Source organism: Maniola hyperantus, chromosome 25 (assembly GCF_902806685.2).
Source record: "Maniola hyperantus chromosome 25, iAphHyp1.2, whole genome shotgun sequence".
Taxonomy (NCBI): domain Eukaryota; kingdom Metazoa; phylum Arthropoda; class Insecta; order Lepidoptera; family Nymphalidae; genus Maniola; species Maniola hyperantus.
Genome location: NC_048560.1, coordinates 1,228,673 through 1,251,854, shown reverse-complemented (window position 1 = coordinate 1,251,854; position 23,182 = coordinate 1,228,673). Strand labels below are relative to the sequence as shown.

The following is a 23,182-nucleotide window of genomic DNA, read 5'->3' as shown; positions in this document are numbered from 1 at the left end:
TATGCCACATGGGTGCGTCTACTGCGCCCTCTGCTCGGGACACAAACAAAACATCTGACCATGACATTTCATTGCTGTTTTAGTCTGTGCCCTGTGCCAAAATAAATATTACTTGTCTGTGGTCATAAGTTTGTTTGTAAACAAAAAGTGTTTCGTGAAAACTTTAATTAAGTACATTTTTCTCCCTTCTACAATCAGTCTTAATTAAATACAGAATGGACTTAATACATCTTTTAATAAACTCAGAGAAAGGCGATATGTGCTTTTTATGTTACAGACAAAGTTTGAAAACGCAAAATATTAATTCTAACCTAGAAGTGAAGAGCCAACTTTTTGACGTAACTTTAAGCTTAGCTAATATGATTATGTCCTTATTTCCTTCATTCGTAAGTATACTACATCGCTGCGCTGTCCAGTACGAGGTCGCCATTCTAGCAGCTTTTTTGTGTAATGGCAAATTTGAATATTGATGTGCCTCCGGAAAACATACAGCATTTATGTATGAAGAAGCAATTATGTACTCACCGCATATATGCGCGCTTCATCCATAAACATGTATATTCCTATGCAACAATGTAGTTTACCTTACCGGATATAGGGGCGCTAGTGTCTCACCCAGCAAGGCCGCTGCCATCTTGGATGTCATAGCGTTGTGTACTTTCGCCGCGTGCGCGTCGAATCTAAAATTATATCGTTAATCCGTCTTCCTTTGCAAAAAAATTATTTTCAATAAGTGCAATAAATGTGATAATACGGTGATCATGATATATATTTTCTTATTATTTCGTAATATTACCGTGGGGACATTTTGGTTGGACCCCACGTGCGCGAACAATGTCGATAGGCTACGTAAGCTAATCGATCTGGTGTTTCGCGCTTATTGGTGCCTGAGAGGGCTCTTGAAAAAGGGGATACCTCGACATCCAGCAGCGATTCAAGCAACGAGCAGGATTGAGAGTGACTCCCGAGAGAAACGGCGAGAAATTACCAGGTAACGATCGATCCTCGGATCGATACGTTATACAACCAGGTGAGTTTTCTTACATATCTTATAATGCATTTACCATATTGTGTATCTAATGCAAATGAGATGCTAATTGAGAAACCAAAAACAAATGGCGATTTGGTTGACGAACGTGTCGACACCGACACCGAAATCTAAATCTGGATCTAGGTTTCTTTAATACAAATTTTGGCGAGGAAAAGTCCCAATGGTTACCTATAATCGGTTATTGAATCTATTTATTTTATGTACAAAGTTAATTGAGTGCAATTTAAATTTTACGCCAGTGAATCGAATGATAACATTTTATCTCGCCCACGTGGCGAGATGTTGGTTATAACAAGACATTGGTTAAATTGCTCATTTAAAGGGGTTTCGTAAACTGAAAATAACGGAGAACTGTACTCACTAAACAATAGCTAACACTTATTTGGCCCCACTGAGGACATCATGGCCGTCACCACCAATGCTTTATTATACCAAACAGAACTCAGTTAAGAATCCAGATACCCCCTTTAATAAATGACTGAAACATTCAGATGATAAAGTCGCCCTTTGGTCTAAGTATCTCCTGCATTTTTATTCTTTTGAATATAATGATTAGCAATAAAGATGGTTAAATAAATAAATAACATTCAGCAAATCATCTTTGTCTTAAAAATTATCAGAACAAACTTTACAAATTGTTTGGGTAACAGGCGAATGTATAGCATAATATATTATGTAAGGCGCAGGAGATGAATATCAGACAGAATTTTCATGGAGATGTTTATTTTAAATACTCTAAGGAAATTTTGGATACGGTATTTGCATATGTCAAAAGTGAATGGTTTCTCAGTGATGGCTGAATGGAGGGTCTTCCACTGGAAGCCTCTCGGACCTCACATATCTGATATGTGAGGTCCGCACCCTTTGTTAGTTTTGGGTGTGATAACCATTTTAAATTATTGATTAAGCTGGAAAAGTACGTCAAATCATTGTGAGGTCACATGCCAGTGTTTCATGGGGCCTCGCGTGCTGAGCGTGTGTTTTGACGCTTTATAGGATACTGATTTGACTAGTTGTCAAATACCGGATTGGCTTTTAACAATAGTGACGAGGTTCTTTTTGGATAAAGCAACACTCACTGCGTTTATGCAATCCCCTGGTGGCCCATATTTATAAATATTACAGCTATAAATGCCTACAATTGAAAAACCTATCCAACACAATATGTTACAGGTTATGTAATGACATTCTAATATCGTTGGCAAGCTTTTGGTGCAAACAGTTTTTGTAAATGTCAATTACGGTATTTCGAATACCCTAATACAAGAAACTACCCCCGGTAATGCCCACAAAACAAATAATGCAACATGCAACCTGGTCACCTGTCACGACTTAAATGACACAAGAATTACTGGACCAAAACTAGTAGAAGTGGTTCACAAGGAAATGCCCAGTTTTATCCCCGAGCTTTTTCTGCGGAAGGAAAACGTTGGATCGATGCGTCTGATTTTCGACCCTCGAGAACGAAACAAATTTGTGAAACAAAACTATCCCGTCTGATTTGTCATACCGGTTCGTAGCTTTCTACAACAAAAGTTGGACAACCTGTCTAATTTTTGGGTCTGGCGGCAGCGCCCCACCTGTAACATGCTCGGTTGCGGAAACCTTGCATGCGAAGGAATGTCGAGTGCTAGTCTACCTAGACGACTTCCTTCTGGTCAATCAAGACCAATCCAAGTTATGTCTTCAGGCTGCGGAAGCCGTGAGGCACTTGGAACTTCTGGGCTGGCAATTGTGGTCAACTAAGACCAATCCAGGTTATGCCTTCACGCTGCGGAAGCGTGAGGTCCTTGGAACTTCGGGGCAGGGGGATCAATTACCAAAAGCCAACGTCCATACCATGTTGAAGACACCAGTTCTCGTCCGATCACCGAAGTTAAGCAACATCGGGATCAATTACTAAAAGTCAATTCTAACACTCACACAAGACCTACAATACCTGGGTATTCGTTGGCAGACTATAAGAAAATTCAATGTTCTTGCCCATAATAAAGAGTAAAAAACTATCAACGAGACCTTTGAGAGAATTATTACTGAAAATATCTGAAATCACTCTTCACGAAATGCAACGGTTGCTAGGACAGTCAGACTTCGCCAGTTTAGTAACTCCCAGAAGCAGACTACATTCTGATCAGATCCAAATACGCCTCAAACGTTTCGATAATATGTTTTAGACTGCTGAATCCACAATCGTGGAACAGGGAATGACATGGCGGCGCGGAACCACATGTCTCAGGCTGCCAATATGTACACCTAAAACCTGCCATCCACTGCTTGGCGAATAATGCCTCTGATTGGCTTTTAGTGCCCAATTAAACGGGAAATTAATGCCAGAAACTTGGTGAGTGCATCAAAAATGATAGCACAGCAATAGAAGGAACTTTATGCAGTTATAGTGGCAATTGAAGACAGCACAAGAACTCTGTAAAAATCGCAAGTCTTAGTTCAATCGAACACTCATTCGTTCACTCAATCGTTCGTTCTAACGTTTATTTTAATGAACAAAGTCGTGGGTTTTACTGATTCTAACAATCGAACTCCCGCACATAACAGATTACATTATTGGCTCAAGGCTGTCACGAGGAAAACCTCCCACAGAGTGTCATCTTTTCCCTCAAGCGCCGTCCGAGATCGATTTGGTTGCAGCACAACAGATTACTGTAGTAGGGAATAAAGATGGTGTGATGTCTTTATCGACTGCAAAGATTGATCAGCAAGTTATAGATGCTTTCAACAGGTCATTGAGACATCAATTTAGCATGGGTGTTTTCTTCTCCAAACTAATTGCCAAAAGTACTGACTTACTTGAACAAGTGCAGCTGGGGTGTACTTAAATGTGGCACGTGAAAGACCTTTGGGCTTCAAGATTTGAAAGCAGAGCTCAAATGAACTATAGAACCTATCAGGGACTCTGATAGATGTCACGACATTACAGTGTCCACCAGACATTTACACGGAAGCTGAAAAAATTGAGGATGGGTGCCCAAATAAAGGAGTAGTCTATACGAGAAGTAAAGAACAGGTGCTTGTTGGAAGCAATTTTTGTCCTACCTACCTACCAGACATTAAAAATGGTTAAACTGGTGCGAAACCTGGTGGCGGTTAACTTTCTATGATCCACATGTGGACACTAGGCAATTATTGACGTGGCTAAACTCAAAATCACTAAACCATTTATCATACAGGACCTTAAGGTAGAGCTCAAGCGCTAACTACAGAAGCTCTCATTTAAGCACACACTTCCCGAGATATCTAGACGAACCTATATGGACAATTGTTGCCCTGGAACGAAGGGTTGACAACTGAAAGTCTGTGTCACCGGGAAAAATATATTATATACTTTATTTGGCCCAAAGACTGACACTCACTCTTAACATAAATACGGATGGACACTTTCAAAACATAATAGTATAACAGAAAACATAATTCTCTATTAATGTACTAGTATACTACAGTAGTACTACATGTATGTCTTTGACACAGGAAAATAGGTCAAGCAGAATGAAGTTAAGAATTTAAATATATTGTAATCTTTTTATCACCAACTGTAATGAAACTGAAGCCGCATCACGTACTGTAATAGATCACTGGAACAGTTCAGTTCTTAAGCAATGTGGCAGCATTCCTGTATCCCCAGGGATTTATCAGTGGATCAACAGTAGTTTCTTTGGGGACAGATAACCAATCAATGGACGATATACTCGTATCTCGTGGTAACTGGAGATTACCAGACACTCTTGTTGAAATTATTATTGCCCGGAGGAGATCTCAAAATAACTGAAGCTTATTTTTCAATATAATCATTATATGGTCCGGTTTGAGTTTTAGTAATCCTTATCAAAATTACAGACATAAATCATTTAAATTGTTTGTCTTTTAGACATTATATTTTAACTTATTAACCCTGGTTAGAAATAACAATAACTTTAATAGGTGACAATGAATGAAGGGGACGTGGTTATTTGATCTAACTTAACGATTAATATTTTTGTTATTCAATTGACAGATTAACTCCCTTTGATTCATCATAGCGTTGTGGGTAATACATTTCACCAGCAGATAACAAACACGTCTTCATACATAAATGCTGTATGTTTTCCGGAGGCACATCAATATGACGGTTTTACATTACAATAAAACCGATATTATGTGCCGAGAGGGAAAACATACAGCATTGCAGGAACTTCTTCCTGGTGAAGACTATGACATCCAAGATGGCAGCGGCTCACTGCCTTGCTGGGTGAGACACTAGCGCCCCTATATCCGGTAAGGTAAACTACATTGTTGCATAGGAATATACATGTTTATGGATGAAGCGCGCATATATGCGGTGAGTACATAATTGCTTCTTCATACATAAATGCTGTATGTTTTCCCTCTCGGCACATAATGGCGCTAATTCTGTTGTACTCTAACCTAAACCTAAACTAAATTTTAGATTCTTTAATTTTAGGATTTCTATTTCTAAACTGCATTCGCTTTTTTGCTTCAACTAAATTTAAACATCCTAAATGGCCGTCTAAAATGACGTTTGAATTGAATAGTAAGTGTTGCTATTTAAGATAACAAGAACTGCACTAAATTTGTGTTTGATTTTCCCCTTTAATCTTAAAACTATTTTTTGCGAAAAATATCGAACGATGTTACTTGAAATACAAAAATAATAACTTTACTTGATTTATTTAGGTCGAATCACAATAAAAGTGTCGAAAATTGAAGTTTTGTTCATTTTATCGTGTGAAGTAGGCTTAAGTCTTTGATCAAAAGTGCTAGAACCCAGAGCCGTAAAACTAGTTAAAAAACAGATCTATTATTTTTGTTGCAAATATAATTTCTAACCTAATTTCTTTGTGTTTTGTGGTTAAAGAATCTTAGTTTTTGTTACAAAACTTTGTGAAAATAGTGGTTATGTGCATAAAATAGATAAAAGCAAAGAATTTTGCTTGGAATCTTACCTACCTACCTTACCTTGAAATCACCGAGGTACCTAATTGTCAAACTCTTGCTAGGAAATCAATGCAAACAGATGAAAAGCAATCATCCTAAATAACTGACTGCCACAGAGTACATTGAATATACAGGTAAAGGAATATACAGCGAGGAAGTTCTGAAACTTGGCGGTATACTTACAAATCTGGCGTGCAAGGACGTGGAACGAGGTATCCATGAATTCTGCTATGAATTCAACAAACTAAGGCGGTAATGTGATTTAAGGCATGAAAGTACCTACAAGATCAAGATTGAATGTATATACCTACGTGTATAATAATAATAATAACAGGTAACAGCTGGTATCATCATAATGATCAACTCATTGCCAGCTCACCTCTCAAAATGTAGTTTGGCCATAGTCCAAGTGCAGATTGACAGACTTCACACACCTTTGAGAACACTATGGAGAACTCTCAGGCATGTAGGTTTCCTCACAATGTTTTCCTTCACGGTTAAAGAAAGTGATACTTAATTGCATAGTAAACAGCTAGTATGCATAGCAAAAAATTGAAGTGTAGGATACATTACACCTTTCAACACATCATCATAACAAACTTTCAACGTTGATAATTTTTATTTCAGCCCATTTCATGAAACCAAGTATATGGAGTCTGCGAGTTAAAAAGATGTTCCGTCACTCATCTACCAAAAATGAACAGTTGTTTCCTAAACTTAATTTTTATTTAAATGTTATTGAAATAAATATTAATTATGTACAGTACAGAATGAAACATATGTATATATTTTATTATTTTATTTAATAAAAGTAATTGTTAATTAAGTATCTGATTGAAGTTTTCTTGCTTTTGTTAGGAAATTCTTGCCTTCATCATACTGAGCAGCTGTAGTATGACTTAGTTGTACTAGTACTACCTGAAAAATGAAATTTATAATCTATAGGTATAAATAGTTCAAAATTAGTTTTCAGTCCCTATTTATATCAATTTCAATGCAGTCTTCACCATAACAATTATAAAATCATTTTTTGAGGTTTGCATATTCTTTGGCTAAAATCTATAGAGTACTTATACTTTGAATTAGCTCAGACTAGACATAGTTAAAACATAATACTTTAAGCACAGATATGTATAGAGAGCATACTTTGACTTTGCTCTGACGTAAGTTTCAGTTAAAACGAGACAGATTTATGCCAATGATATAACTCTGTCTCTTTTATCAGTATCTTAAGTCTATGCAAAGTCAGAGATCTATAGATTTCAAACTAAATAAAGGTTGAGTCTATAGATTTCTGTATTAATTTGTAAAATTATAGGAATGTGTAGAAAACTTTAGTCCGCTTTCAATAAAATAGATCTAGAAAAGATAAAAGAAATCAAATTATTTTTTGACGTTATTTCTCTTCTAACTATGGGTTCCATACCTCAAAAGGAACCATTATAGGATCACTTTAGGTACTAGAAGTACCCTATATACTTCTTGTGACCTAAAGGCAGGTAGCTAGGTCAGTACATCATCATCATCATCATCATTATCAATCCATCGCCGGGTCACTACTACTGAGCACGGGTCACCTCTCCGAATAAGGTGTTTTGGCCATAATCTACCACACTGACCAAGTGCGGATTGGCAGACTTCACACATTTTTGAGGATGTTATGGAGAAGTCCTAGCTTTTCTCTCTCTCTTCTGTACATATTATGTAAATGTAAAAATATAAACTGACTGACTGACATCAGCATATAAGCTGCTGACTCCTGAGTCTAGTAATTTATTAAGCTGCTGAGTTTAAAAACTTGAGAATTTGCATGTAAGGAACGTTTACTTTAAGTACCTATATAGACCACTACGACATAATTTTCAGATACTTACATAGGTACTTATTCCACCCGAACAAAGCTGGGGCAGGTACAACTCAGGCAGGTCAGCTAGTTAACCTGAAATGTGATACCCATATGGGTATGGGTATACCTATATAGGTATACCCATATGGGTATGGGTATACCTATATAGGTAAACTCAACAAGATCCTATCATGATATGTTTAGGAATTACAAGATGTATCTACTAGGTACTTCTCAACTAAAACTTATCAGATGATTAAAGTGAACCCAGGCTATGTCAGTTAGTTGTAGTTATCTATACTGTACTGTAGCTAGTATAAGTACCTACTTATGCATGTAATAGGTAGTCTTTCAAGCAGGTATCTACTGAGTTGAAAATAAAGAAGTAACTGGGTACTACTCAAGTACTTAGTTCAATACTAGGGGTATGTAAGTATAAGACATAACTAAATGTAAAATCTGTTAATTTAGCCTATAAATAAACCTTTAGGTGAACTCATTAAGATTTTAGAACTTAAACTTTATTATAAGTACCTACTCTACCACCACACTTATTCTGCTTTATTTTTGATATGTTTAGCAATAAGTAGTAGGTAGTAGGAATTAATCTCATTGATAATGATAACAATGCATCAAGTTTTACCTTGGCATACCTAATTGGCAAAGATTTATGTTCACACTAATATTTAGGTAGCTACCTATGCAAGTTTTTGTCTCTGGGTATGTTCCTTTATGCATCTAACCTAGTTGGGCACAGAGATTTTTCACAAGGACACATACTAGTGAAGGATATACTTATAGGCTACTTTTATTAGGTAGGTAGGTAAGCTAAGTACCTACAGAAAAGTATCCTAGTCCCACAGGATTTTCGAACAGCTGCCACTTGCTAGTTAAGAAATAAGGAGACTTAAGGATCTTAGGTTTGCCTTGCTGAAGCCGCCAGGATGTCTGTGGAGGTGTCTGATACTCTTAGACAACAAAGTAGATAACCAACCTAATTATTTTTTGTGAATTAACGACGAGCCAGAGAAACCACGTATATTTCCATTTTATAAAGTTTAAATTAAATTAAAACACTTAAAAGATACTTTTTTTATCTTAAATATAACAATTCTAAACTCAAATAAAAATATTTCTTTCAAAACACGTCCATTTTGCCATTTAAGCAGACTCTTTAAATTTAGTGGGCACCTCGCGAGGTCCACTCTAATTTTAGAAAATTTTAGGTTGACGTTTCTTAATTTAGGCATTTAGTTCGTGCAACAGAATAACTTTTGCTCTTTAAAATCTAAATTGAATAGTTTAGTGCTGTCAAATTCAATTTTAGGTTAGACCTGTCATTTAAGTGGGTTTTCAGAATAACACACCTTTCTAAGTCTAATATTAGACATTTTAAAATTAGAAAACCGCCTAGAGAATCGGCCCCAATATCGGTTTTATTGTAATGTAAAACCGTCATATTCTTTTAAAAGTAGTATAAAAGCTACTTACTTACCTTTTATGTGAGGCTTGTTGTCCCTAACACAGAGATATAAAATCTACCAAGGACAACCACTTTTGATCTCAAATGCCATTCTATTTCTTTTAATAAAAAAATCTTTTTTACCTTTTTTAGGAGCTGACTTTAACCAAATCGTGTGACGAGTGCGCAGACCTGATCATTAAGATGTACATTACAATGCACAGAAATAATGTCCGAAAAACAATTCTTAAGAATATTATTGACTCCATTAATAAAGAAATTAACAATAATAACATTTCGAGCTTTGGAAAATTAGACATTAACATTAATTTAACTAAAGTTATGGATATTAGGAAACAGCAGATAAAAGCCTCTGATAAATGTGACTTTTTTAATACAACTGATGAAAATTATGATGAAATTTTAACAAACAAATTGGAAGAACAAAGTCTCACTCAAGAAAATCAATGTCCAAACTGCTACAAATTGTTTGACAGCGTTAAAAAGTTTAAAACGCATATGAAAAGTCATAAACGAAGTCGAAAAAAAATTTATTACAGCTGTAATCACTGCAATTACAAAAGCCTATGCAAAGAGTCATTGCAAGGACATACAAATAAGAAGCATTTGAAAATCAGACCGCATGTTTGTAATATATGCTTCAAAGACTTTTATCACAGAAAAAATTTAGTGGAGCATAATAAAAGGCATTTGGAAGTTAGGAATGAAGTTTGCGAGGTCTGCGGCGATAGGTTTATTCATAAAAAGAATTTGCTGGAACACTTGAAGCTACATTCAGGGGAAAAGCCGTACCTTTGCGAAGTTTGCGACAGAAGGTTTATAACTTCTGGACGTAGATTGGAACATATAAAGAGGGTTCATAGTGAAAAAAATGAATGTTGCCTACTTTGTAACAAGAAGTTTAGTTTATGTAAGGAATTGACAAGGCATATTAAGGCTGTTCATTCATAGAAGTCTATTTCATAAAAATCTAATCATCATCATCATGATCAACCCATCGCCGGTTCACTACTGAGCACGAGTCTTTTCTCAGAGAGAAAAGGGTTTTGGCCATGTGCCGGTAGACTTCACACACCTTTGAAAACATTATGGAGAACTCTCAGGCATGCAGGTTTCCTCACGATGTTTTCCTTCACCGTTAAAGCAAGTGATATTTAATTACATAAAACGCACATAACTCCGAAAAGTTATAGGTGCGTGGCCGGGAACGAACCCGCGACCTCCGCTTAGAAGGCGGGCGTCTCAACCACTAGGCTATCACAGAGTTAGTTTCATAAGAAAACAAAACACGGGATTGATTTTGTATAAAAAGTTTTATTTACTAAAAAAAGTTAAGGTATGTAAAGGGAAATTTATCTCCATTCCAATAAATATCCATAAGTAGTTACATTATTTGTATATCAAGTATAACTATACAATAAATACACTTAAGGGCAGTGAAAAATGAGTATTTTACAAATTACTTAACAGTAACTTTAATATTAAAGAACCTTAGAAATTAAGTGGCAGTATGAGTTAACATTTTATTTAGAAAAATCGGATTAGTAGGTACAAATTATTACCTCTGGGGCGTATGTCCATTCATCCGTGATTTTACGGATCCGTGAAAAAAATACGAATCGAATACGGATGAGTGTACAAACGCCCTAATAGTACTTACTTAATTTATTTAACTTATTCATGTCATTACAATCAGATGGTGTACTGCTAGACAGTTCGTGAGGTAGCTTAGGGTGCGGGTTGCGGGAGCTTTTTTTTTATTCAGATACAAGTTAGCCCTTGATTGCAATCTCACCTGGTGGTAAGTGATGATGCAATCTATGATTGATGCGGGCTAACGTAGTGACAGTGATAATGATTCCCTTGATTTTTGCGTCAACACTCCCTATCCCGCACTTTACGAGCCGTGCTCGTAAGCAGCGAAACGGTATAGCTTTAGATTGGTTTTTAATTTGAAATAGCAATTTTTTTTTTAAATACTATCGTTTATTTATTCAGAAATCTATTAGCGAACAATAAAGATGATAAATAAAAAAAATGTTTTTTATTTATTTAAATCCTTCCTATTCAATAGTAACTTAAAAGCACTCATAAAACTGTGCTTTATGTAGCTAAAAAATTAGTTGGAAAATTGTTAAGGATTTAGCTGTCCAATTAAAATTAAATAATACTCCTATTTTACTAACCAATTAAAATAACTTAAAAGTAGGTTTAATGTGTACATGGAATCTGATTTTTTACACAATTTATGAAGCATGACAAAATTAAAAAAAACGATATTAAAAGACCTCCTATTAGAAGCTATCTATTAGCGAGATAAACAGATATTTTAATACTTCTTACCGCCATCTATCGGTGAGAGAAAATATTACATTGTTAGCGCCATCTATTGCTGAGTGTTTTAAACATTTTTGACATTCAGAGCAAAATATGTAATTTTAAAAATACTTTCAACACATTTTTGAACAAAAAGTCGTGATAAATTATTCTAAGTGGCGTTCCTTGGTCATATTTTTGGATTCTAATAGTGATAGCCTTCACCCTGGTTTGGTGGAATGTAGGACTGTCCAGGTCCCGAGGGATAACCACCTCCCTGCTGGCTAGGCTGGTCGGGGTACCGCGCTTCGCCTTCGTAGATCACCTGAAAAAAAGGACAAATAATTTTTACTTAGAATAACCTTCTATATTTTACCTTTTACTAGGTTTGAATGGCCAGCTGTTTTTTAAATGCTACATAATAGAGGCAGAGTGATCTTGTACTCCGATTTGGCGTTGTTGAAGAGTGGTTGCCGTTTTCTGCCAGGTTTACCAGTTTAAAATGTAGTGTATCTACCCTCTACTAGATGGCGTTACTAGTAACAACGCGTATGAATACCTTTTCCAATCTAAACATTCTAGTATCTGACGATATTATGTTCCGTCCGTTTGTACCGTGTATTTGTATTTGAACCGTAACAACTGTCAACTTGTATATACTTTTAACATGGTTAAGAAAAAAACCCCACATAGGTAGGTTTTAGAAATATTTTCATACCTCAGCATTGAATCCGTTCTTCCAATCAGCAGTGTATATTCTGACGATCTGTGTGCGACCGTCAGGCAGAGCGATCCTGTACTCTCCCCTGGTCACATCACCATCAAGATTTGGCGTTGTGTCTGGTCAGTCGTCTTCACTGATAGCACTGACACGACCGTTAAAATGTAGTGCTTCTACTCACCACTGCGCTACTGGTAACAATAATTTTCACACGGCTGAAATAAAAAAGTGTAGAACTATTTTCATACCTCAGCATTGAATCCGTTCTTCCAATCAGCAGTATATCTGACGATCTGTGTGCGTCCGTCGGGCAGAGCGATCCTGTACTCTCCCCTGGTCACATCACCATCAGATTTGGCGTTGTGACTGAAGTCGTTGCCGTCTTCGTTGACAGCGTAGGCAAAGTCGAAGGGCATGCCGGGCTCGTGGTGGTGGTGGTGGTCATGCTCTTCGTGGTGATGGTGATCATGCTGGAATGAGATAAGGGGAAAATTATAATCACGCTAAGTCACATTCTAATCCTCAAAATATTTCTAAGACCTAAGCCTTCGAATAGTGCATGTGGCTATCGAGACAATAATATGGTCGCGAACTGACTCTTCATCAACCCATCGCCAGCCCACTACTAAGCACGGGTCTCCTTTCAGAATGAAGAAGGTTTAGGCCATAGTTCGCTACACTGGCTAAGTGTTCCTCGCGATGATGTAGTAGCAAGTGTTACTTATCCAAAAAGTTAGATGCCCGGAACCCTCGACCTCTCGAATAAGAGGCGGACGTTAATCGCTAGGCTCCAGGGCTTCTAAGACCGATACCCCAAGTTATATAGGGTGCAAATTCTTTTTGCCCTCATAGCCCTCACGGCTATGGAAACAAAGTAAATACCTAAATTAGAACCTTCAAAGATTCTAAAGGCAAACCTTCTCTAAAATATAATCAGACACATTCTAAAAAATATTGTAGCACAAGTAAAATACATCGTAAACTTGAATTCAATTCGCAAATATAATATTTTATGCGCGTTAAGCTTAGGCAATTTTATCGTAGCATAAAATTTGATGCTCGTAGCGACCTTGTTCTGAAGTTTCACAACACAATAGTGTATATTTTACGTAGTAAGGGAATGAGAATTATGCTGGACAATTGTATCGTTAAAAATGGATTTGAAACGCGGACGAAGGTTTTGCTTTATGTTTTGGTAACTTTTTATTTTAACTGCAATTTGGTACGTTTTGACGACATTCTTTATCAACGTAAAAAATCTAACGTAGATTTCATCATAATCATCACTAAATACCGAGGAGTGGATAAATAGTATCTGTCATCAACCGATAGGTCTCGTGTAGGGACTTCCACACGCCACGGTCTTGCGCCGCCGCCATCCAGCGGCTCCCTGCGATTTATTAAGTACCTACCTACCTACTAGGTTATGCCCACGACTTCGTCGGCGTAGATTACACAAATTTTAAAGACCTGTTTACCCCCTTAGGGGTTGAATTTTCAAAAATCCTTTTTTAGTGAATGCCTACGTTATAATAGCTATCTGTATGCCTTTCAGCCCGATCTGTCCAGTGGTTTGAGCTGTGCGTTGATAGATCAGTCAGTCAGTTAGCTTTTCCTTTAACTTATATTATAATATTAATTTTGTTAACTATCACCGTCACAAATAGGTACCTAATTTGTGTAAATGACTACTATCAAAGTGAATTATCATCTAAGGGCCTAAGGCCGTAAATGAATTTAAAAACTGAGTTTTATAATTATGGTAAACAGCTGATGGACCAATCGAAACTAATATATTTTTCGAAAATTAATGTCTTCTGATATAATAACTACATGTATCTCTTTTACAGCTACATTTATCAAATTTAGCGATTTACAAATGTATGAATATAACTTTTAAAGGTTAGTTTTTTTTATTAGGTACCTACTTAGGTATTTGTATTTTAAATTACACTAAATTTAGTTTAATTTTTTTTTCTTAATTAGGTGTAGAAAGTCAACGTAGACATTGTAAGTACTTTAGTAGTATTACGAAATTATTTCATTTTTTTAATTAATTTAAATTTATATTTAAAGTTATTAGACTTGTGAAAGTTATGAAAATGATTATTTTGTTTCAAAAGAAAATTAAAGTTTTCTGCTATTCGATACTAGATGGCAGTAAAAGCGTTTCATTTATTTAAGTCTTAGGAGGATCAAATTAATTAAGTACCATAAGTATTTACTTACTTTTATATTAATTAAAATTAATAAATTATTCCTTTTTTTAGATCCTAGTAAGTTTTTTTTTGTATAATTACCTTGTGACTTATGAACGCAGGCAGGTAGGCAGGTAGGTACAGCCTTTTTGATTTTTTTTCAAATTAAGTAGGTATACAGGTAATTTTTATTCATTAATTTGTAATTTTTCAGTGTATGGAGAAAGATTATCAAGTCAGTAAAAATATTATTAATTTATTCTTGTGTATAACAACCTTTTAAAGATCAGTACCCGTAGTACAAGATTTTACGTCTCACCAAACCAAACCAAATTCGAGAGTCGAAATACTTCCGCGTTACAGTAAACTGGATTTTAAATGCCTTGTTTTAAAGCTCAAGTTTGTCTACACTTCTACAGCCAGCGCTCCAAGTGGAAACATTGCGAAATTAAAATCAGTGGCATTGAATATTTGACTTCAATTCAAGGCTTTTTAGGTCCATTTTACTGTAACGCGGAAATATTTCGACTCTCGAATTTGGTTTCGTTTGGTGAGACGTAAAATCTTGTACTACGAGTACTGGCTATATTAATATTTTAAAATAATATTTTGAAAATCCTTTTAGGTATTGAAGCTATGGGTAAGTATACTTAACTAATTCGATAACATTTAGCCTTTAACTGAGATTGCCATCTCGACCTATCGCGAACTATACTTCTAATATTTTTAACCGCAGTCCTAGACAAGTTAGCCACAGGCTGCGATCCTAAATATGATTTTATTGTAGAAATTATAATTGCCCAAATTACCCCTGTCGGGAATAGAACCTCAGACCTCGCACTTATAATGCCACAGCATTCACCACTACGCCAGGGAGGCTAAGAACTATTTCCATATAACAACGTGTTCAAAAATGATTTACAGAGTTGCATGGTGCGTTAAAAATGAGTAAGTATTATTGACTACCTAGTACCGACTACCGAGTGGCGTGCACAGGTGTTGAAGTCAATATGAGATATTTAAATTAAGGTAAGCAGCGCTTTTATGCCTCTAAGAGCTGCACGCCACTGTAGTGCCTACCTGGGCACTTCATCATGATCAACCCATCGCCGGCTCACTACAGAGCACGGGTCTCCTCTTACGAGTGAGAAGGGTTTTGGCCATAATCTACCACGCTGACCAAGTGCGGATTGGCAGACCACAATTTGGCCTATTTTTTCAGTTAGCCCTTGACTGCAATCTCACCTGGTGGTAAGTGATGATGCAGTCTAAGATGATAGCGGGCTAACCTGGACGGGTTATGGCAGTTTTTATTAAACCCATACCCCTTTGGTTCCTACACGGCATCGTACCGGAACGCTAAATCGCTTGGCGGCACGGCTTTGCCGGTAGGGTGGTAACTAGCCACGGCCGAAGCCTCCCACCAGACCAGACCAGAAATTTAGAAATTATAAAATTCCAAACCCCTGCCAGGAATCGAACCCGGGACCTACCACTATTAAGACCACAGCGCTCACCACTGCGCCAGGGAGGTCGTCAAAAAATTATAAAATAAATACATTTGAATGTAGCTGCTTAATTAAACTTTTTTTTAAATAATAATATTATTTACTAAAAATACTATTCACTATCTACGCGAAGCTCCGTCAAGTGATTGCAGTGTGTTACATTTTAGTTCTAGGTATAAATATAGATATAAATTTAAATTATCGAAATTATTTACTTTACTTTTTTTATCCAGATACAAGTTAGCCCTTGACTGCAATCTCACCTGGTGGTAAGTGATGATGCAGTTTAAGATGGAAGCGGGCTAACCTGGCTGGAAGGGATATAGAAGTTTTTATTAAACCCACGCCCCTTCGTATCTCGCGCCCCTAGGCACCTGCCTAGTTTGCCTTAGGGGTAGTCTGCCTCTGTGTAGTTGTAATGTTTCTATGGTTTGCAGGCTACAATGGCACAGATAGCAGTGAAGGCACCAATGATAACAACATTACTAAGTCTACTAGGTGTACCACTGATGGACCTATCAAAAGTGAGTTTTATCATTTAGAAACACTAGGATTTAGCCACAAGGTTATTTTTCAGTGAAAAGTGAAAAGTTCGTTATCTAATTATATAAAAGAAAAAGATGAATAGAATAGAATAGAATAAATTTTATTGCATTAACTGTGTAGGTACATTAGGTGTTATACTTGTTATAAAGTTCTAACAGTTTGCCACTTTGTGGCGTGCAATACTGGTTATATACAATATTTTTTAAATATTACAATTTTTAACTATTTTGTTTACTAAACTAAAAAACACTACCTACTTACATACTATACTTACATCAATAATTTTCATAAAAATACTCACTTATAATACCACAAGAGCTTCAAAATTATCGGGTATTTCCCGATAGGTTCGTTGCAAACAAATGAAGGAGTCAAGTTTTTCAGGTTAGGTTCCTGAAAAACTTGACGACTTTATTTGTTTGCAGGGAACCTTGAGGGAAATGCCAGATAATTTTGAAGCTCGTGTGGTATTCGGGGGATTATTTTTCCGTCCCAAATGTCGGCCAAAATCTCCAATTTTCACAATTGAATTCAACCTGTCAGTTTGACGTGTGGTTAATTTGACTGGATCATGTTTGTTTTTTATATATAGCAACTACCAGAGAAAATTTTCAAAAAATTATCAGTATAATACCATGTAGGTTGTACCACGTGACGTCGAATGGTGCAATTCTATTGGTCGACATTTGGGTCGGAAAAATAATCATTAATATTATAAAAGGCCTTACTAATTGACCAATTTCTTAATTTATTTTTAAACATATTGCCTTCTGTTTTTTTTATATTGAGTGGTAAATGATTAAAAATTTTAACACCAAATGCTAATGCGCTTTTCGAGAAAGTGTAGCAGTTATTTTGTACGCAAGTTGTCTCTTTTTGATAAGTGACTGACTGACTGATCTATCAACGCACAGCTCAAAGTAGTTTTTGAGGCTAAAACTTGATTCTTTGAACATCCGAAATGTGTCTCAACACAGCTTTTAGGACAAATATCGCTTTAGTACTTGTAATATTCTTTTATTTATGCAAAACTAGCTGCCCCGGCGAACTTCGTACCGCATAACGTCTTCGTATAGTGGACTCTTTTTCAGGAATTTTTAAAATTTTTCTTTCCGTAAGATCCTTCCCCGTACTTCAAGGAATATTATGAAAAAAGAATTAGCAAAATCGTTTCAGCTGTTCTCGATATTTACGATCAGCAACACATTCAGCGATTCATTTTTATAATATACTAGCTGCCCTGGCGAACTTCGTTCCGCCTAACAGTCGATTCAAATTTTTTAAATTTTTCTCTCCGTAAGAACCATCCTCGTACTTCAAGGAATATAAAAAAAAAAGAATTAGCGAAATCGGTTCAGCTGTTCTCGAGATTTGCGATCAGCAACATATTTAGTGATTCATTTTTATATTATAGAAGAGATATAAAATGAGTAGGTAAGTAAAAAATGGTTTAAGAATATTACAATTTGAATTTATTTCAGTTGGCAGTTATATTCCTACTAGCAGTAAGCGCATTTAAAATACAAATCCATACTAATATAATAAATGCGAAAGTGTCTGTCTGTCTGTCCGTTAGCGTTTTACGGCCCCACAGTTTAACCGATTTTGATGAAATTTGTTACAGAGTTAGCTTACATCCCGGGGAAGGACATAAGCTACTTTTCATCCCGGAAAATCAAAGAGTTCTCACCGGGTTTTTAAAAACTAAATCCACACGGACGAAGTCGCGGGTATCATCTAGTATTTAAAATAAATATTCTTTCAAAAGAAACAAAGTTGCTAAACAATGGTGCTACCTTGTCGACCTCTCTAGCTCAGTGGTGAGCGCTGTGGTTTTAAGTGGGAGGTCCCGGGTTCGAGTCCTGGCAGGGGCAATTTGGAAATTTATAATTTCTAAATTGTCTTTGGTCTGGTCTGGTGGGAGACTTCGGCCGTGGCTAGTTACTACCCTACCGACAAAGCCGTGCCGCCTAGCGATTTAGCGTTTCAGTACGATGATGCATAGAAACCGATCAGGAGTATGGGTTTAATGAAACTGCCATACTGCTTAGACTGCATCATCACTTACCACCAGGTGAGATCACAGCCAAGGACTAACTTGTATCAGAATAAAAAAAGTATAACTCTTTAAACAGAGTTCAGAAGAACGTAAAGGTGAAAATAATAAAAAAAATATATAACTTCCAACCCTCATTTAATTCTTCAAAAAATTCTTTCTTAGTGGATAGTGTCAAGTGCGGATTGGTAGACTTTCTTTGTAAAGAGTAGCTTTACAAAGAAAGTCTACCAATCCGCACTTGACCAGCGTGGTAGACTACGGCCAAACCCTTCTCACTCTGAGAAGAGACTCGTGCTCTGTAGTGGGCCGGCGATGGGTTGATTATTAGTCAGTCAGTCAGTCAGTCATTCAGGACTTCGAATTTTATATTATACAGATGAGGAAGATCTGGATCAGGAAAATGTGGAAGATCCAGAACAAGAATATGAGGAATATCCAGAACAAGAAAATGTGGAAGATCCCGAACAAGAATATGAGGAATATCCGGAACAAGAATATGAGGAATATCCAGAACAAGAATATGAGGAATATCCAGAAGAAGAAAATGTGGAAAATGCAGACCAAGAATATGAGGAATATCCGGAACAAGAATATGAGGTATGTCCAGAAGAAGAAAATGACGAAGATATACAAGAAGAAAAAGGTCCAGATATAGAAAATGAGGAAAACCAGGGTGAGGGTAATAAGGAAGACTCAGATAATGGAAATGAAGAAACTCAAGACATTGAACAAAGTACATTCGAGGAAGACGAGGAGAATGAAATAGACCAAGAATATGTGGAAGGGGCAGATCTATGGTATGAAGGGACTCGTGAAAAAAAAGAAACCCAGGAGGAGAAGGATGGTGAAGGAAACGGTGATCTTCTTATTTTAAGTTAGTTTAGCGACCAATTTGCGGAGGTAGCTACCTAGATTGAAATCTAAGAAGTTAAATTCTTGAACTATTGTTGTTAAGAGAATGGACACACTTTCGAATTAATACAAGAATAGCTTATGTCCGCGACCTCGTCCGCCAAATTTTAAACTCATATTTTACCCCTTTAGTAGTTGAATTTTGAGGGGGGTTTGGGTTGTGTCTTCCAATGCTGCGTCTTCTGGTGCGAGGTCGCCATTCTAGCATTTTGGGACTCCAACGTCGATCGGTTTTACGAACTATAATATGCTCTGCCTATTGCCAATTCAGCTTAGTAACCTGTTGAGCTATGTCGGTTACTCTAGTTCTCCTACCTCATCTTTATTTTCAACTAGCTGATGCCCGTAACTTCGTACGCGTGGATTTAGGTTTTAAAAAATCCCGTGGAAACTTTTTGATTTTCCGTGATAAAAAGTAGCCTAATGTCGCTCTCCAGGTATTAAAATATAATCATGCAAAAAATTACGTCGGTCCGTTGCTCTGTTGCGATGTGATTGAAGGACAAACCAACCAACCAACAAACTCACACACTTTCGCGTTTATAATAAGGGTACTGATAACAACATGCAATTTTTATGTATCTTTTCAATGCCTAACCAAAATATATTTTGAGGCAGTTGAACAGTTCACAGATATGAACTTTTTGTTTACAGAAACAACGCCAGTGACTAAATACATCACACCGAAACCACGAAAAATGCCCGACCATTACATAGATGATGTTTGATATAAATTAAGTTATTAATAAATCATTATTTGGATAGTAAATTTTTTAAGACTTCTTTTATTTACCTACAGGAAGTTTTAACAGTTTTCATTTAGTTATTTCGCTCTTCCAGAAAATAAATATTTATATCCTAAGGCTCAATATTACACCGTGTAACCGTGGAATTTTACCACCTGGGTGTCTGGTGCACTTCGACCGTCCGCTGTGCCAGATCCTTCTTTACACGCACATGCAAACTGTGGAACCAACTCCCATCGGCGGTGTTCCCACTAGATTACAACATGTGGTTATTCAAGGGGCGGACCAACAGATTCCTAAAAGGCCGGCAACGCATCGGCGATTCCTCTGGTGCTGCAAATGTTCATGGGCGGCGGTAATCACTTAACATCAGGTGACCCGCCTGCTCGTTTGCTCGCTATCTCTAATTAAAAAAAAAGCGACTGTTACGGACAAGCTAAACTGCGCGGGAGACGCTCGGTAACCATAGCAACGGACCGACACGAGATCAGCCGAATCTGAGACAGTATCTCGGTAGAGAGAGAAAGTAAGTAATTGTCAGAAAGAGAAGGCATGCCTCGTGTCGGAAAATGCATGGAATGTGCCAAGGGCGAGTCGAAATAAAGCGGCAACGTCGCATAATCTATGCATAATTGGTTAGTACAATTTATTGGCTCATTAGAGGAGGTACTTACTAAGGCAAAATATGTAAATATTAAGGCGTGATTTTTACGCATTATTCGTTCTCAAGTTTTCGGTCTCAGTGTAATACAAGTGAAAGTGCTAGAATAGGGCAGTGATAGGGAAAGTACCTCTTCTAAATAGCTAAGTAGCTAGGTAAAGATCAGCTTAGGCTGGTCAGTGGCCTCTCTTCAAAACCGAGGCAAGTGACACCAGCTGCGGTCAGCTGGTAGCCCAGGTCATTGACCCTAAATGGTCAGCTGGTAGCCCAGGTCATTGACCTTACATGGTCAGCTGGTAGCCAGGTCATCAAACCCCAGCTGTGATCAGCTGAACTACTGCGAAGGGTGAGTGAACCGAGTCAGCCGGTACCTGTTCTTGTTGTAGCATAGCAAGCAACAGCTGACATCTACAGCATCTTTCCTCACCGTAATAGCCCTCCAATAGCAACCATCTCACAGCTGAGCCGTGATCCTTACCACCCACGGTCAGCTACAGTGCAGCAGCGTGCAGGTGCACGGCGCATGCCCATGCAACCACAAGCAGCCAACCAACCATCTGGCCTAAGGGTCATCGTGGAAGGTCCTCGGCCACAGCGGGCGGAACACGGTGGACAGCAGCAACGACGTCGAGAGTTGAACCTGCCACTTATCTTAAGGATAACAGTGGTGAGGGGTTCGCAACAGCGACGGGTGGAGTGCTTCAGGTATCCGCTACGACCAAAAGGTTTTAAAAAACCATATAGCCCCCAAGTGTAATAAGTTCAGTGTCTCTTAGTGAGTTACAAGTAAATTTTTCCGACGGCCATTTTTAAATGAACTTTTCCGGCGGCCATTTTGAATTGAACTTTTCCGTCGGCCATTTTGAAGTCATGTAGTGAGAAGTACTACATATCTATATAACTTTAATGTGATGGCTTATGTATTAACCATTATGTATTAACCATTATGTATTAACCATTATGTGTTAACCTTTATGTACTAACCTTTATTTGCATTTGTTCTAGCTAATGTTTAGTATTGTGTAACTAATGCTTACGTACTAATCTTTATGTGCTAACCCTTATGTACTAACCATTATGTGTATTGGTTTTTAGTTGATAAACTAATCATACTTTATTCCACAGGCAGTGTGTTTATAAAAGTGTAGCGACAGTCGAGTTAATTAAATTAAAAGTGAAACGTTGTAAAGAAGGCTGCGGCACAGGCCTTGTGTTAGCAGTATAGGCTCTAAGATTCCGTATTCAGACCGGCTGATGCGGTGGAACAGTGTTCTATGTTTTTTTTATGTATCGACTGTCGGTCAACATTTATATCAAGCCTGTTACCATTTCGAGTGAATAATAAGCGTCGGTTCCCAACCTTTTTCGTTCAGTCGTCGTTTAAACTGAGTGTTAACATTCGAGTGAACGATAATCGTGTCGTACATAACCGATGTTTACTATTTAGTCTTTGTTAAACCAGGTAGGTTTTTTATATGACTTAATAACTTACAACTATTAGGTCTAAAGTTTAATTGTACGATCGTGTCCTATGAGATCCAACTACTTTAGGTTGTATTAATGTCCGTATTCATAATCTGAAAGCTTACAACTATTCAGTTATGAAAATTATACGAACTTGCGTATATGAGAACTTAATAGTAAGTGATCATTTCTAACGTATGTGTGTTGTATATAATTATTAAGATAACTCGTGTACCTATACTTTGTTTATAATTTTAAAACTGTATTACCCTGCCATTAGTAATACTATTGTGTTTTTGTGTAATTTATTCATAATGTTGTCATTTATAAATTGATATAATAAGTTGTGTCACTTATTTATATAATATAATTGTGTCTTATGTTCATTTGTCTAACGGACAGTGTTTTGTCAGTTGTCATACGTGTGACTGATTTTTATTTTTCATAATAAATACGTATTGTGTTCTTAAGAATGATGTTTGATTCGAGATTAGTCTCGTGTGTAAACCCGTGAAAACTACTATCCTTTTAAAACCTTAAGTAGCGATTACTCCTGTAGTTCAGTCTGAACTGGCAGTGCGTAAAGCTCAAATTGAGTTGAGCACCTCTAGATTTTTTTACTAGTTCCTATCTAACCATACGGAACATCAAATGGTCCTTCGAACCGGATCTCTGGACACAAAAAGGATAGTTTTGTTTCACGTGTTTATTTTCAGGATAGAAT

At 36.9% G+C, this 23,182-nt stretch overlaps 2 protein-coding genes across 4 annotated transcripts in view; one reads left to right on the top strand and one right to left on the bottom strand.

Annotated features, from left to right (window-relative positions):
- Positions 1-126: 126 nt before the first annotated feature.
- LOC117993801 (zinc finger protein 59-like) overlaps positions 127-23,182 on the top strand; it is a 77,835-nt gene continuing 54,779 nt past the window's right edge. For 2 of the 3 annotated variants that reach the window (XR_011238185.1, XR_011238184.1), the window contains exons 1-2: positions 127-386; positions 9,460-10,370. Coding sequence is in view for 1 of the 3 variants with exons in the window: in XM_034981665.2 (XP_034837556.1) it covers positions 216-386; positions 9,460-10,278 (990 nt within the window). In the remaining 2 variants the exon portion in view is untranslated. Of the gene's footprint in view, positions 387-9,459; positions 10,477-23,182 lie in introns of those variants that run through there. The other variant, XM_034981665.2, reaches the window with a different exon arrangement.
- LOC117993876 (cuticle protein 21-like) overlaps positions 10,626-23,182 on the bottom strand; it is a 45,727-nt gene continuing 33,170 nt past the window's right edge. Inside the window, exons 5-6 of the mRNA XM_034981749.2 lie at positions 12,613-12,834; positions 10,626-11,968 (exon numbers count right to left, since the gene is read on the bottom strand). Coding sequence (XP_034837640.1) covers positions 11,849-11,968; positions 12,613-12,834 — 342 coding nt within the window. The 3' untranslated portion in view covers positions 10,626-11,848. The remainder of the gene's footprint in view (positions 11,969-12,612; positions 12,835-23,182) is intronic.